The sequence below is a fragment of the Caenorhabditis briggsae genome (assembly GCF_000004555.2).
Source record: "Caenorhabditis briggsae complete genome, chrII, whole genome shotgun sequence".
NCBI classification, from domain to species: domain Eukaryota; kingdom Metazoa; phylum Nematoda; class Chromadorea; order Rhabditida; family Rhabditidae; genus Caenorhabditis; species Caenorhabditis briggsae.
In genome coordinates, this window is record NC_013486.2 from 5,165,966 (window position 1) to 5,180,253 (window position 14,288).

General features: G+C 38.1%; 5 protein-coding genes across 5 annotated transcripts in view; 2 read left to right on the forward strand and 3 right to left on the reverse strand.

Annotated features, from left to right (window-relative positions):
• Window positions 1–791: 791 nt before the first annotated feature.
• Cbr-sra-29 lies at window positions 792–2,114 on the forward strand (the record flags this gene model as incomplete). Its single annotated transcript, XM_002630339.1, has 5 exons — window positions 792–1,040; window positions 1,129–1,547; window positions 1,607–1,731; window positions 1,815–1,885; window positions 1,932–2,114. 5 exons carry the CDS (start codon window positions 792–794, stop codon window positions 2,112–2,114), a joined length of 1,047 nt encoding a protein of 348 aa, XP_002630385.1.
• A 335-nt stretch (window positions 2,115–2,449) lies between these two features.
• On the reverse strand, window positions 2,450–3,653 carry CBG04325 (the record flags this gene model as incomplete). The annotated part of the gene is made up of 3 exons (XM_002630340.1): window positions 2,450–2,606; window positions 2,649–3,545; window positions 3,592–3,653. The coding sequence occupies 3 exons, from the start codon at window positions 3,651–3,653 to the stop codon at window positions 2,450–2,452; spliced, it is 1,116 nt and encodes a 371-aa protein (XP_002630386.1).
• Window positions 3,654–6,401: 2,748 nt separating this feature from the next.
• On the forward strand, window positions 6,402–10,816 carry CBG04326 (the record flags this gene model as incomplete). The annotated part of the gene is made up of 9 exons (XM_045242053.1): window positions 6,402–6,531; window positions 7,367–7,487; window positions 7,534–7,640; window positions 8,360–9,073; window positions 9,126–9,277; window positions 9,325–9,410; window positions 9,458–9,870; window positions 9,919–10,722; window positions 10,755–10,816. The coding sequence occupies 9 exons, from the start codon at window positions 6,402–6,404 to the stop codon at window positions 10,814–10,816; spliced, it is 2,589 nt and encodes an 862-aa protein (XP_045092643.1).
• Window positions 10,817–10,967: 151 nt separating this feature from the next.
• On the reverse strand, window positions 10,968–12,127 carry CBG04327 (the record flags this gene model as incomplete). The annotated part of the gene is made up of 3 exons (XM_002630342.2): window positions 10,968–11,192; window positions 11,242–11,690; window positions 11,737–12,127. 3 exons carry the CDS (start codon window positions 12,125–12,127, stop codon window positions 10,968–10,970), a joined length of 1,065 nt encoding a protein of 354 aa, XP_002630388.2.
• A 1,553-nt stretch (window positions 12,128–13,680) lies between these two features.
• CBG04328 overlaps window positions 13,681–14,288 on the reverse strand; it is a gene marked incomplete at both ends in the record, with an annotated part of 9,137 nt that continues 8,529 nt past the window's right edge. Inside the window, 2 exons of the mRNA XM_002630343.1 lie at window positions 13,681–13,829; window positions 13,883–14,223. Coding sequence (XP_002630389.1) covers window positions 13,681–13,829; window positions 13,883–14,223 — 490 coding nt within the window. The remainder of the gene's footprint in view (window positions 13,830–13,882; window positions 14,224–14,288) is intronic.

Consider the following 14,288-nt stretch of genomic DNA (forward strand, 5'->3'; position numbering starts at 1 on the left):
AAAACGAGTGATAGTTTAGTGTCTGGGAATCTGGGGAAAAAAATGACAGCTGGAAAATACATTGAAGGCTCTAAAATTCAATAAATTTAGTGTTTGAAGAATTTGACTTGTTAATTGAGACTCGTTAAACTCACCATCTCGTTAAATTCATCTAAATGAATCATGTTCCTATCATCTGATTTTTCTATTCAAGAAGAAAGATGGGCCAGTGGAAGAGCAGTTGTAATAGAATTGAAAAAAAAAAACACAAATGTGTGTTGGACTTCAATTTGATTCAGTTGTTTTGGCCCACAACGAAGCACTCGATGTAGGAAGCTACTGTTCCTATTACCGATACTGTAAAAATTTTGCCCGCATCGTTAATTTTCTATTCCTTCGTTTCCTTGTTATAAATTTCCTAATGGTAACTCGAATTCTATAAAACTAGTCAAAATTCAGAAATAGCATCCTATTACTCTCCGTGTCATCTTAATCCAATTGACGTGTTCAAAGTGATGACTGTCTGTAGATTGATCTCATTCCATTTTCTCGAGTCTGAATTCCAAAAATAGGTAATCAACTACGTGATTCTATCGAGTTCAAACCATCAAGTTTAGAAAGTCATTCTGTCAAGTGATTCTACGACAATAACAAACTGACAAATTACCATAGGGAATACGGATTTATTTCTAGCCTCTTCTCTTTTCTATATACTCTCTTCTCGATTCTGATTAGGCCCCTCCTTTTCATTCTTCTTTTCCTTTCATTTACTCACTTTTCGTTTTCGTATGAGCTCTCAACTTGAGATCAAAATGGCGAGTACCGTGCCTCCGGTAGACTCTCCGTGTGCGCCTCCGGAATTGCATGAGAGCTTCACCTCTCCAATTATGTTCTTTTGTCACAGTTTCATGAGTGTCATCATCTTCGCAAGTTTCTACTTATCCTACCGTGCTCTGCAAACGTTGAAAAAGCAAAATGTTTTTGGGATGAGCACCAAGATCCTTCTTCAGTCTTGCATCATCAACGGAGTTGTTCATCAGGCAACTACGGCATTCATCCGGGTTGGTTTATTTGCTTTCTAGTTTTGCACTCATTATTCAAAAAGTTGCCCTCCCCCCTCTATCACTATGGAAATAGTTTAATTTTCAGTTCCGAGCCCTCTACCGTGCCATTCGCTATTTCCACGATCCGTGTTCCATCCAGTTCTCATCTGCCTCCTGTGTCATCGAAGGCCTCCTTTACTACCACACCAATCTCTTCTGCAGTGTTGTCTGCCTTTCTCTCTTTCTTGATCGCCTTGCATCCACCTACATCCACAAATTCTACAAATCTGTCCCAAAAAAGGCAGCATACACCTTTATCGTCATTCAAATACTGATCCCTGCTCTCATTCTGTATTGGGTTTTCTACGATGCAATCTACATTGGATACGTTCCACTTTGCAACTATCCCCCGAAGAATTCTAATGAGAAGTTCTACATCGTCAATGCCACTCGTATTTGTATCTTCTGGATTATCGCAGCTGCGTCGATTGTTCATTTCTACCAGAGTTTCAAACACGAAAAGAGGTAAAGATGCTTTACTAAAGAAGCTGAGAGTCTGTCCCAAACAGTATAAGTATTTTTAGAATCATCCATGAGAAATACGACACAAATGCTAGATACAATGCATTCGAAAACCTATTGTGTTCCCGCGCTGTCTGTTGGATCATTTGCATTCAGGCGGTCTGCCTGGCAGGGACTTCCGCCATTCGTAAGTTATAATTTATGTTAGAAGCTATGATTACTGTTAGGTAGAGTGAAATGACGAGAGAAAACACAAAATATTTATTTCAGCTTCCATCTTCAACATCTACCGTGGATCGATTCCAACTGCTTGGTTCCATGGGGCCATCGCCTTCGCCACAGTATCCATTCTAGCTTTTCTCTTCTAACTAAGATTTTATTTTCCAGGGGTTAACGTATGCGAACTTCTTCGTCCCAATAGTCATCACCTTCGAAACCAACCGTATCATCAGACTCCGCCGATCGAAGATTCAGTCTCTGAGAAGGCAGACAAATGACTTCGACTACCACCATGACTTCAAGACTCTTCTGGAATCTTCCTACAAGAAGATTCATCCAAAAACCTCATGACATTCTAATAAATGTTGTCATATTTCCCTTCGTTTGTATGATTTGTCATTTTGTCCAACGACATCTCTCGTTCCTCGATAAACTATTTTCTTTTGAATAAAATCATAACAGAAACCTAGACATAATTTTTTTTGAAACCGGAAAAATGCAATATTTTTCGAAATATGCTCTAACAATTTTTTCCGAATACCCACCGTTGGCAAACTTCGAAGGATCATGCGAAGTTTATAGTCTTTAAATCGGTACTGTAAATACATCAAAGCACAAACAAGATTCAATAAATACAACAAGAAACAATTGAATTGTAATAAAACTAAATACGATTCTGAACTACTTTAATAAATCATTCCACTACTCTTTTCGGTGGTTTTCACATGCAAATCAAAATTTTGGTTTCTCCTATCATCGTAAACTGAGGTTCTGTAGATTCTGACTTCCAATTCTAGATTCTTTCTTGAATTCAAAATGATATATTCCGGGAATGGAGCACCTCTGAAAACAATTTTATTCGAAGAATTCTATAATTACCCTTACCTTTCACTCTGGACAACCTTGGCCCCTTCTGACATTTTAAGTCGGTTCAGCACATCCTCCGAAATTTTATTATTCTCTATTTCTATTGAATAATGTCTTTCTTCATTCAACTGCAAACTCCATTTTACGAGTGAAATAATATGAGAAGATGCATAGCTACCGTATCCTTTGAAATGAACCGTCTCATTGGAAATATATGGGAGAAGCTCCTTTAATCCGACCATTGTCAATGTAAGATTTTGAGCAATCTTGAAAATCGGCAAAATCTGGTACAGTCCACTGAAAGTCAGCGATTTCAAGCTAAGTATGTTGGATTCCAAAGTAGCCGAACGGAAATTTAACATTTTCAATTTCTCAATTCTTGTTTTTCTGTCTTTGAAAACCTCATCAATTAGGTAACCGGTTGCTTTTTCCATATCGGTTTGATATTTCAAAATTTCAATTTTTCGATAATTTTGAGAAGAGATGATAAGCTGAAGATAATAAAGGAATGGGGGTTTTGAAGCGTTTTCATAGTGCTCAAGAGTCAGGAGAATGTGTTGAATTTTATCTCCAAGATGGCTCAATCGTTCTCGATCATGTTCTTCTGATTTCTCCATTTTCTGCTCGATTCGTTTCTTTTCTCTTTTTAATTGCGGAAGTTCATATTTCAAAACTGAGGGGTCCAAATTCTCTTTAACCCCATATTCATCTACATCATGTGGAAATCCCCCAGCTCGATTTTTTCTTTGAATGAATTCTGGAGTTTTGCCATTTTCATAGATTTGGACCACACCCAATTGATAAGTTGTACAGTCGATTCTGAGCATTGATCCGGTGATATATAAGTTATTTATCTTTGAAGGAACCACTTTGTCGAGATATCTGACATCTGGACATCTTTCTGATAGCAAGTTTCTGGAAGGTTATATTTTTAGAGAATAAACAAATTAAAATAACTTACCGAGTATTAAAATCGAAATGGGTAATTATACATTTCCGAACTTGATAAGAAAGCGGATTCATTTTCAGAAAAAGGAGGAAAATCAATAAAGCAAATTAGGAGAGAGTAGGTTGCACAAGTGACTACGTCTGCCGAGTCCGCATTCTTTGATTTTTACCAAAGGATACTGTATTGATTTTTATAAAGGTCCTGAGAGATCCAATATTGGAAAATTGTCCATTCGATTATAGCAGTGTTCAGAATTATGCTCTCTGGAGTTTATAAAAATTCCTAGTTTTCTCAAAAAACCAAAAAAAATTCCAAAGACCAAAATAACTCACTAGAGCCTTTTTTTTCGGGTGTTTTAAATACATCCTTCATGGTACAACTTCAAAATTGAGTTTATTACAAAAATTTCAAAATTTCAAAATTTTTGAAATAGCTGAGCAGAATGAAGGCGATCCCACAGTTTAAAATAATTTCCTTTATTTCGTCATTTTTTAACCACCGAGACTCTTTCTTCTCCACAAAAAGCTTTTTTGATCAGTTCAACTTTTTTCTTTGCCTTTTCAGATGTTTCCCTATCATTTCCACTTGACCAAACTTCAAAGAATCGTCACTTCTGCTGATAGTAGTTGACATTTAGGTTCCTTCTTGGTGACAACAGGATGATAAAACTTTCCGGTGACATCAAGGAATCCAATCAGGCGCCGCTAACTGTTTGAATGAATTTTTTTATTTTAATCAAATGAATAAAAATCTGTTATCATAATCAAATGTTTGTTTTAAAACACTTTGGGAACTTGATCCTGCAACGCGTCTGAATAAACCTTAAACAAAAAAGGATGGTGCTGAAAAATTCCACTGATAAGGTTTAAGACCCTGTTCGTTATATTTCACAATTTTACATCAAACTACAGTTCTGGAATGGAATGCAAAAACACTAAAAAATGACATGGGCCATGATTCATTTCAAAACCTGGAAAAAATGACTCACACCGTCTGGAAATATGTGGTAAAAGTGTTGCAAAGTTGCAGAAATGGTAGGATGACTCATGAGAAATGGTATGATGACTCATGAGAAATGGTAGGATGACTCATATAAATGGTAGGATGACTCTGCAGAAAGAAAACAATGAAGATACAATAAGGTTTTGATCTGAAATGGAAAGTTCAATAGATGAACCTAATTAAATCTATACTTGAAAAAGGATATGATGGAAATGTATTAAAATAGTGGGTTGATTTTGAATAGCGAGAGTTACAAGCTGATCTCCTAACATCCACTCGATCCTGCCTGACGCACCGGTTTAGCAGCACCCTTTTATACCAAAGAGGAATTCAAAAAGATCCATTTTATATCATTTTGATGAGCTTTTTATAAACAAAATTTGACAATTTGAACATTTTCGATAAATTTATTTTGAAGCAAGTTATTAAGGCAATTTATAGTAAGCACTAAAATTTACCCCAAGGACCTTCACATCTATCAACTTTGAGCGCATATATCTCGTTTCCTGTAAAAGATATCAAAATATGGTCAACTTATAAAATGCTTATCATAATTTTTGAAATAATTTGTCAGTTGACCATTTTTTGATATCTATGACAGGAACTGAGATATATAAGTCTAAAGTTGACAGCTTGGGTCGCCTTCTATTAAAGTGTTTGCGGTAAAAAAACTGGGGTGCTTTATCCATTCAACTTTATTACCAAGGTTTTAAAATTACCGGTTTCAAAATGACTGGTTTACCTGGTAAACCTCCTGGCGACTGAATATTAATTTTTTCTGGCACACAAAAAAGTCGGAGCTGTGAAAGAGAAAAAACTACCGTAACCTAAAATTATTTTTCTAGATTTTCTTTTCCACAACTTTTGTGTTGAAAACCTCTGAAGTACCGGCATAATGGATACCGTAAAACCTGTAATAGAAGGGCCTCCACACTGTCACGTTTGGGCTCAATTATCTCAACTTTTATGCAAGATATCCAAAATGTGTCAACTGACAAAACAATTCTGATATTATAATGAACATTTTCTCAGTTGACAACATTTTTGTATCTTTGACAGGAACCGAGAAATTGGCTCAAAGTTAAAAGTAAAGGGACCCTTCTATTACAGGTCTTAAGAAAAGAATTCCCCCCAAAACAATTTACAGCTTTTTAATCTTTGCAATCTAAAACTAAAATTCCTGTCGATTCTATTCCAAGTGAAATGTTTACATTTGTTCTTTTCTATAAATTCAGAGAATGACGCATTCATTCCAGTTAAGATTGTCAGCATACCATACACCTAAACTGTTATAATCCTCTTCTAATCGTTTTGTCCGATTTCAGCTAACTATCTTTGTAAAAAGACCATGTTCTTCCCTGCCCTATCATCGTAAAAGTTGCGATTCTTCTATTCAAAGAAAAAAAAAGTTATTACAATTCCATATTTGCTCATGTACCTCTTCTTTTTTGGCGCCTTCATTTCTTCACCTCCAATTCAATCTTCTGAATCATCATCGCCCTCTGCCCTCGATTCTGATGATAATGATGATAATTCTTGTGCATTTTTTTCTCTTGAAATGCACTGAAAAATGACATTTCCACCCGCAATGAATATGATTCAGTGCCTACAAAGTTTACTCAATGGTTTCAGAACCGCGATAAGAGAATAGGCGAGCATGAAAGCCGATTGGGCGATGATAGGGGAAAAGTAGGAGGAGATGGTGGTGTCAGTTTTTCTGTTGAAACATTTTTATATAAAAATTGTCATTTTCTTTTCTTAATCACCTCAATTTTTCTCTAAATGACTCAAACCAAACCTACGACTTGCAGAACCAAAGGATGGCTGCATCCAGTGGAAATGGCAAGATCTTCGGACGATTTGATCCGATCCATATTGCTCTTGCCGTCATTTCAGTCATATTTTTGATTCTTTCCATTGTTTTTATTATTCTTTTCGCTACTAAACATGGTGAGTTCTTTTTCTTTATCCTAGTATCTAGGACCAACTCCAGCGGTTGGGGTCTCCAATATGGTCATTAGAATATTTCAAAACACCATAAAACCATTGTTCCGAGGTAGAGGGTCCTATATTAGAGGGGCCATTCTGATACATGTTTAACCGAATGTGGTCATATTTCCCATCGAGGTCTAATGCTTCTAGCCTAAAAAAATAATAAAACGTTTCGAAATTTATCAAAATTCAAAACCTCAATTCTGTAAATGTGCTAAAATTTGACAAAAGAGTTAAGGTACTTTAAGCAAAAGCTATATAAGAGAAAGCTTGAAAAAAAGGGAACATGAGATTTTTTTGGAGTTAAAGAATACCGTAAAACCTGTATAAGAAGAGCCCCATCCCCCTCACTGGCAAGTTTGAGTTCAATTATCTTGATTCCTATAAAAGATATTGAAAAGTGCTCAACTGACAAAATGTTTATCATTTCATCCCCAAAATTTTGTCATTAGACTACTCTTTGATATCTTTTAAAATAGCCAAGATAATTGAGCTCAAAGATGACTGGTTGGGTGGGCTTCTACATTTTAGATGAAATACGCTTTTATGAAACATTTCAAAATTGTTTTTTCCGAAAAATGTTGGCATCATAGACAGAAGGCTTAATGTCCTTTAATCAAAAGCTAATTGGGCCAAATTTTTTGAGGGGGGGGGGGTTAACGTGCCCGCTCTAGCTTCTCCCGCGTGGCTCAGCCGGTAGAGGCGCCGCACCTCCAATAGTTCTTCTACAAGTTCAATTCCTCGAGAGACAAAATTTCGAGAAATGTATTTTTTATGTTCCCCACCTTTACAGACACCTCTACTGGATTCTTGGCTACTGGATTCTCGGACAGTAAATCTTCCGACGTGTCAAGTGAACTGAAAGGTCTTCTGAACAAGAAATACACCGTGAATTCGTTTGCTCTAGATGTCCAGTTAGTTTCTTCCATTCCACTTTCTTCTATCTTTTCTTTTTTTCAGAAACAAAGCAGTCAGTGCGGTCTTCTCACTTCGGGATGACGTATCCACGAAAGATGTTCAGAGTGTGCTGTCCGGATCGAAATTGGTGACACAATTGGAGACGACTTGTAAGTTTTCTAAATATTTTTCAATATTTTCTTAGTGTGCGGGGAGATTAAAATACCTCAAAATGTCTCTAAAATGTGTGAAAGTTGTTGGTTTGATAAGATACAACCTCTTAATGATAAGCGAGCAAATAGCGCACATTTTTACGATTTATGATCGATGACGAGTAGGCGAAAAAAAAACGAAAAAAGACGAAAATATTTGCAAAAGTGATGAAATACAGTACCAGCCATTTTGACCATTTTCAGGAGTCTGAAACTCGGCTGTCAGGTGTCCGATCCCTTTGAAAATGTTAGAAGGTGTAGAACAGACCTAGATTGAAAACTTAGCATTCACAGAATTTTTTTTGGAAATTCCTAGTTTTTCAGTTATTTTCCGATTTTTGAAAGATACCCCGTTTTTGTACTCAAACTTTAAAAAATTCAAACCATGCCATTCTGTTAAAACAACCGACTTTCTAGCTCATCTAGGAGCTCAGATAAGGACATTTAAAGGTTTGAGGGCTAGAGACGCAGGGTGTCTCGTCGTCTGGTGTCTCTAGCACCCCAAAATTTCAAATGACTGTATCTCGGCTTCTAGATGAGCTAGAAATGTGATTTTTGGACAGAACTGAAGGAAATTATGTCTATTCTGAGGAAATCAACAGAAAATCAAAAGTTAAAAAAGGAGCGAGAGACGGAGACAACGACTGTATAAAATCCGTACTCAAAGATTTTTTCAGATGGAGACAAAGCTACCGCAGTATGCCGTCAACAACCAGCAGTTTCTATCATCTCCACTTCTCTTGCTCCAGCGACCAGCGCTCCCACAAATGCTCCACCAGTTACCGGAAAATGTAAATTAAGATATTTCGATTTCCTGAAATCAAAAAAAATTGCAGATTGTAACAACAACGCAATCACTCGTGACATCGTCATTGTTGTGGACATGAACGATCTTCCAAAGAATGATCACAGCGAGAAGATGAACAGTCTGGCTGCCATCCGTGACTCATTGACCAAAGGAATCACTTTCCCACAAGCCAACGTCTTCTTGAAGGCGGTTGTTGCTGGAGACGTCATTGATGTCACCGCTAACAATAAATGGATCTCGGATTCCGTAACTCTCACCGCGGATTTCAATAAACTTCTCGCTATCAACAACTTCAACAATCAGTCTTCTCTTATCATTGCTGACGTCTTCACCAAGTCTTTCACCACTTTGAAAACTGGAAGACAATTTGTCCCAGGAGCACTTTTCATTGTCACTGACAAGCTACCATCATCAGACAGCAAAGTTAATGTTAATCCAAGAGATTCTGGAATCTACATCGGATATACTGGAGTCCGAAAGAACTACATTGACAAATACAATACCTTGTCTGATAGCATCGTCACCGCCGAATCCTGGACTGATCTTGGAAAACAGGATCCATTCGGAACACTCGTCTGTTCTTGTAAGTTTGCATTGAAATTAGGTGTTCTTCTGAAAAATGTGTATTTTTTCAGTCTACCAGCTTCCCGCTGCACCAAAGGCCGGATTCGAATTCTTCAACTACCCTCTTGGTGAACTCGATGCAGGTGACACTACAAAATGCCAAGTCCTTGATATCATCATTGCTTTCGATATCTCTGAATCTCTCTCCAGAATCATTCTTCCAGTTAGTTGATCCACATCTTAATTTGATTTTGATTTTCTGTTTTTCAGAAATATGTTGCTTTTGCCGAGAGATTGGTTGCTCAATACAAGTACAAGGCCAACGATTTCACTCGTGTTGGAGTATTGACTTTTAAGTAAGAAACTTGAGTGGGGATATTTAATTTTAATTGTATTGTTTCAGCGATCAAGTCACTGAAAAGCTCACATTGGTAAACGGAAATGACTTAGCCGCCGTCAACGCTGCTATTGATTCTGTCCAATACGTCGGAGGACTCACTGATGTTACCAAGGCGCTCAAAACAGCCCAACAACTCTTCACAACCGAATCCGATGCATCTCGCTCCAAAGTTCTCATCGTGCTTTCTGACGCCGTTCCAACTGTTGACACCTACACCGATGAAATTCAAGCTGGAAAGCAATTGTCCGCTATGGGAGTTGCCACGTTCTTCATTGGATACAACCATTACAGTGACGATGTTAAGAAGGAGTTGGGACAAGTCACCAATCCAAATTACGTTTTCGGAGATATGTCTGATGCTTCTTTCAATGGGGTCACTACACAAATTCTCACCACGTATCCATGCCCAAAACCAAGTAAGTTTCAAAACCTGACGTAACTTTTGCAAAATGATATTTTTTCAGAATGTGTCACTGCCTACTACGCTATCGAAATCAGTGAGGCTACCGATGATTACGTTGTCGAGAACCTCAAAGACATTCTCCTCATTTCCAACCAAGCGAAAACTCAACAAACTGGAACCGAATCATACCAACTCATCACTTACAACGATATCGGAAACACTCAGATCAACCCAAAAGGAGATGCTTCTTTCGACGCCTTCCAGAAATACGTTCAGGCTTTGATCGACAATCCAAACCAAGTTGCGGCGCTTCGTAGAGGATACACTCGTCTTGATAATGCAATCGATGATGTGACGGCTGAATTGAAGAATCAAGCAACCAAGAACTCCCGTTTCTCTGGAAACATCATCTTCATGGGACAGGCTAACGATGCAGTTTTGAACCCAAGTGTCCCCGAAGCACAGAAGATTGCCCTCCTCCAAGCCTCTGCAGCCAACTTGAAAGCTCAAACTGCTGGACTCATCTTCGTTGTTGATGATTCAAGAGATGTCACAGACTTTGGAGATGATCTCTGGAGCAGTGTCACCACCAAAAATCGCATCGTTCAGAAGGCTGATGACGTTGTTGCTGCTCTCAAGGGAACCGACTATTTCCAAACATGGAAGGCTCTTTCTTGCTCTCTTCCAGCTCGGTCAACTTGCTACGATACGCCACTTGACGTCGCCGTGATCATCGATCTTCAGAAGAAGGACGACTACGTTTTCCTCAACTACATCACCAGTCTTCTCTCTCAATTCTCTTCTCAAGATGATACTCACATCTCGATGCTTGCCTACGGAGCACGAAAGACTTCTGTGCTTTCCAGTTTGTCGGCTCATAGTTCTGCTGATGTGCAGAACTTTGCTGTCCTTTATACCGACTGGAGCAATGGAACCTATTTTATGACTACTACCACTGAAGCTCCAACTACCACACAAAGTAAGCAACGAAAAGACAACTTATACTTTCAAAAATATTTTTTCAGAAACAAAGAACATTTTCACCAACGATTTATATCAAGTGGATCAAGGAATGATGAATGGGTATGTTTATAAAAACGAAAAAAAAGTTTATTTGCTATTTTCTTCTTGGGAAGCATCTTCCCCATTCTTTTGATTCTCTTCCCATTCGTATGGATCTGTCAGCGTCTTCGGAGCGTAGAGAACTTTGATACATTCAATCATCTGATCGTAGCATGGTGCTTTACTCGAATCCATCTCAGAAACCACTTTGAAAAAATCGATTAGAACCGATTTCTCTCCTTTGAAGAATTCTGCATTCACTCCGTTTTCTGTCTGGAAAACGTTGAAATTTTTGAATATCGATCCAAGTTTAAAATATTACCATGGCCTCTTTCAACTGAAGAACCTCTTGTGACTTTTCGAGATATTTCCACGGAAGTTCTCCAGAAAGTAGTTCATAAGCAGTGTACATCACTGAAACCATATCATCGTAGGGCGCTTGTTCGCAACGACGATGGACGCGGATCGAGACGTAGCGAGTGGTTCCACGGAATCCGGCACGAGCTCTCTGTTCTCTCCATTCTCCATTCTCCATTTTGTATCTCCGAACTAGGCCGAAATCCAGTAGAATTAGAGTGTGATGGCTCGATGGATAGATCCCGAAACACATATTCGCTGGTTTGACATCTCGATGCACGTATCCAACGTCGTGAAGATCCCGAAGAGCTGTTATCGATTGATGAATGATTCGTCCTACCGAACATTGACTCAATCTTTTATTCGGATTATTCTTCTTCATATCTCCAACGTTGATACTCAGAATTTGCATAACTGAAATCAAGACATATCTCGAAAGATACAAGACATTAATTCTCACTCATGAAGTTGATTTTATCCGTGTAACCAGATCCATACATCAGCGGAACATGAGGTTTCCCTTGCATCTTGAACATCACATGTTGCTCCAGAATCATCCTCTTCGCCAATTTCCCTCTTCTCTTCTTCGGCTCCACTTTAATCGCCACCTCTTCCCCTTTCACAATATCCACTGCCAGATAAATCTCTCCATATCCACCTTTCCCAATCAATCCCTCAATCGACCAGCGCTTCAAAAATTTCTCGCTCAATTGCAAATGGCTCGGCTCGTCTCCTTCGATCTTCTTCATTTTTGGCAGAACCTCCTTGTTCGCAAACGACTTTTCTTCGTTTTTTGGAATTTGTGTAGTCTTTGGATTCAATTCATCTTGGATTGCTGTTTCCTTGGTCATTATTTGATCTTTTAGATTACTCTTTCACCATTAGCAACAGTACTTCGAAATGATTAGTTTTATTATTTTTGATCTCGGAGAATCCAAAAAAACAAAAAATTTAGTGTTAAAAAAACTGAACCTGGCAAAAAGACTCAAGTGACCACGTTTTCAGAGTCTTCTCTGCTCTCGGAACTCAATTTGGATGCGGACACTACAGCGACGACGGAGACAGAATCTTCGCTCCAAACCTTTTCATTTTCGCTTCTGACAACTTCGGAACCTATCCTGCAGCAGTCTGGAACGACTTCCAGACGGAATTGCACAGCAGATACGGTTGTTGGGATTGTGCTGGAACTCCTCATTTCTTGTTCCTCTCAAGAAATGATGCGGCTGCTCCAGGCATCCTTGGAGTGACTTATAAGCTTACCGACACTGATTTGGATATTGATGCTACGGATGACACATCCACTCAGGCCAATATTAATTTGTTCAACACAATTGTGAACTCCGTATGTGTCGCTCCACTTCCAAGTGAGTTAGGGTCCTAACATTAAGGGCCCAAAATTTTTTATTGCATCAAAATGTTCGAAAAGTACTTTATTTTTTAAAGAGTATCTCGGAAATTCAAAAAAAAAATCCAAAACCCCCAAAACGCCGTTAAACTTTGCTAAAAAGAGTGGCGAATAGGGACGAGGATTTGATGTCTCGCTTAGTACTTTAAAGGCGCATATCTCAAAAACTAAAAATGCTAGAAACATTTTGCCAACTAAGAAAAGTGTAAAATTTCCAGATGTACATTTTTGTTGTTTATACTATTTTGATAACTACAGTAGTTTATTAGATACAAGCGCTCAAGAAATGTGCCAAATAGGGGAAGAGGATTAGAGTTTCGCCGTTGCCTAGGTTTCTCACTGCACGAAAACTCTAATATCGTCTCTATTCGGCACTTTTTTGAGCGCTTGTATCTCATAAACTACTGTAGTTATCAAAATGATGTCAACTACAAAAATGTAGATCTTAAAATATTAAACCTTTTGTTTGTTGGCAAAATGTTTCTAGAATTATTAGTTTTCGAGATATGCGCCTTTAAAGTACTAGGAGATCAATCCTCGCCCATACATTTAAAAATTTTTAACGGCGCTTGAATTCAAATTTTCCAGTCCTCTGAAAATAATCATCAATTTTCAGCTTGCTTCTCCTACACATCATGCACAACTTATCAATAAAATATCCATCTCTGATTCACTACCCGACGAGCTTTAATTTTTCATCTGTTTTCTATTTTTGTTTCAATTTCCTTTTATTTGTTGACAAAATGACGAATGAAATAATAAGACATTCATTTTTTATTGAATTCTAAAACAATGAAAAGAAAAAGGGGTTCGTTCAAAAATGGGACTGAAATGTAGAAAATAGGATTGCGAGAGTGGATAAAAAAGGCTACATGCAAAGAGAACAATATATAACTTACACGGAAAAACCGGCATTGAGTTTTTCTAACTTTTCCGCTTGTTGAAAAAAAGGGTGATTAAGAGACGGAAAATTAAAGAAAAAATAGACCGGTGGGTTAATTAGATTGCACAGTCCTGGATATTAATAGCGGCTTTGGTTTGGATAGGATGGTTGATGATAGTTTGATCGAATTTCACAGAAATGATACATCCATCGAATCCGGCAAAGTCATGACCATCGGTGGAGCCCTCTGGCAGATGGTTGTTTCCTGAAAAGGAAATTGAAAAATAGATTTGGAAAACTTCTTATAGTTAGTCTCACCAATGAAAACATTTCGATACACATTCAGTTGCTCAGCACCATCTGGAGCAAACGTGGAGATTGGATCTTCTCCATTCACCGAGAGCTTCACCGAATTCTTCTTTCTGATCACTTCTACAGTATTCCATGTGTCCTCTACGATTCTCTTTGGATGAGTCAAAACAATGGTTCCTGATCCTAAGTTCAATGCGAAGCGAACGAATTTGTTATTGTCAACTGACAATTCAAAGAAGTCGTCTTCATGAGTAACGTCTCCAGCGGACACGAGGATCTGACGAAGATGTTGAGTTGTGTTCTTGATTTTGAAGTTGACAGCCATGTCGAGAGAGTCTCCAGTGATACTGAAATATTCAGAATGGGCATACTTGTAAAATTCCCGGCCGGGCCGGGCCTGAGGAAATTTTCA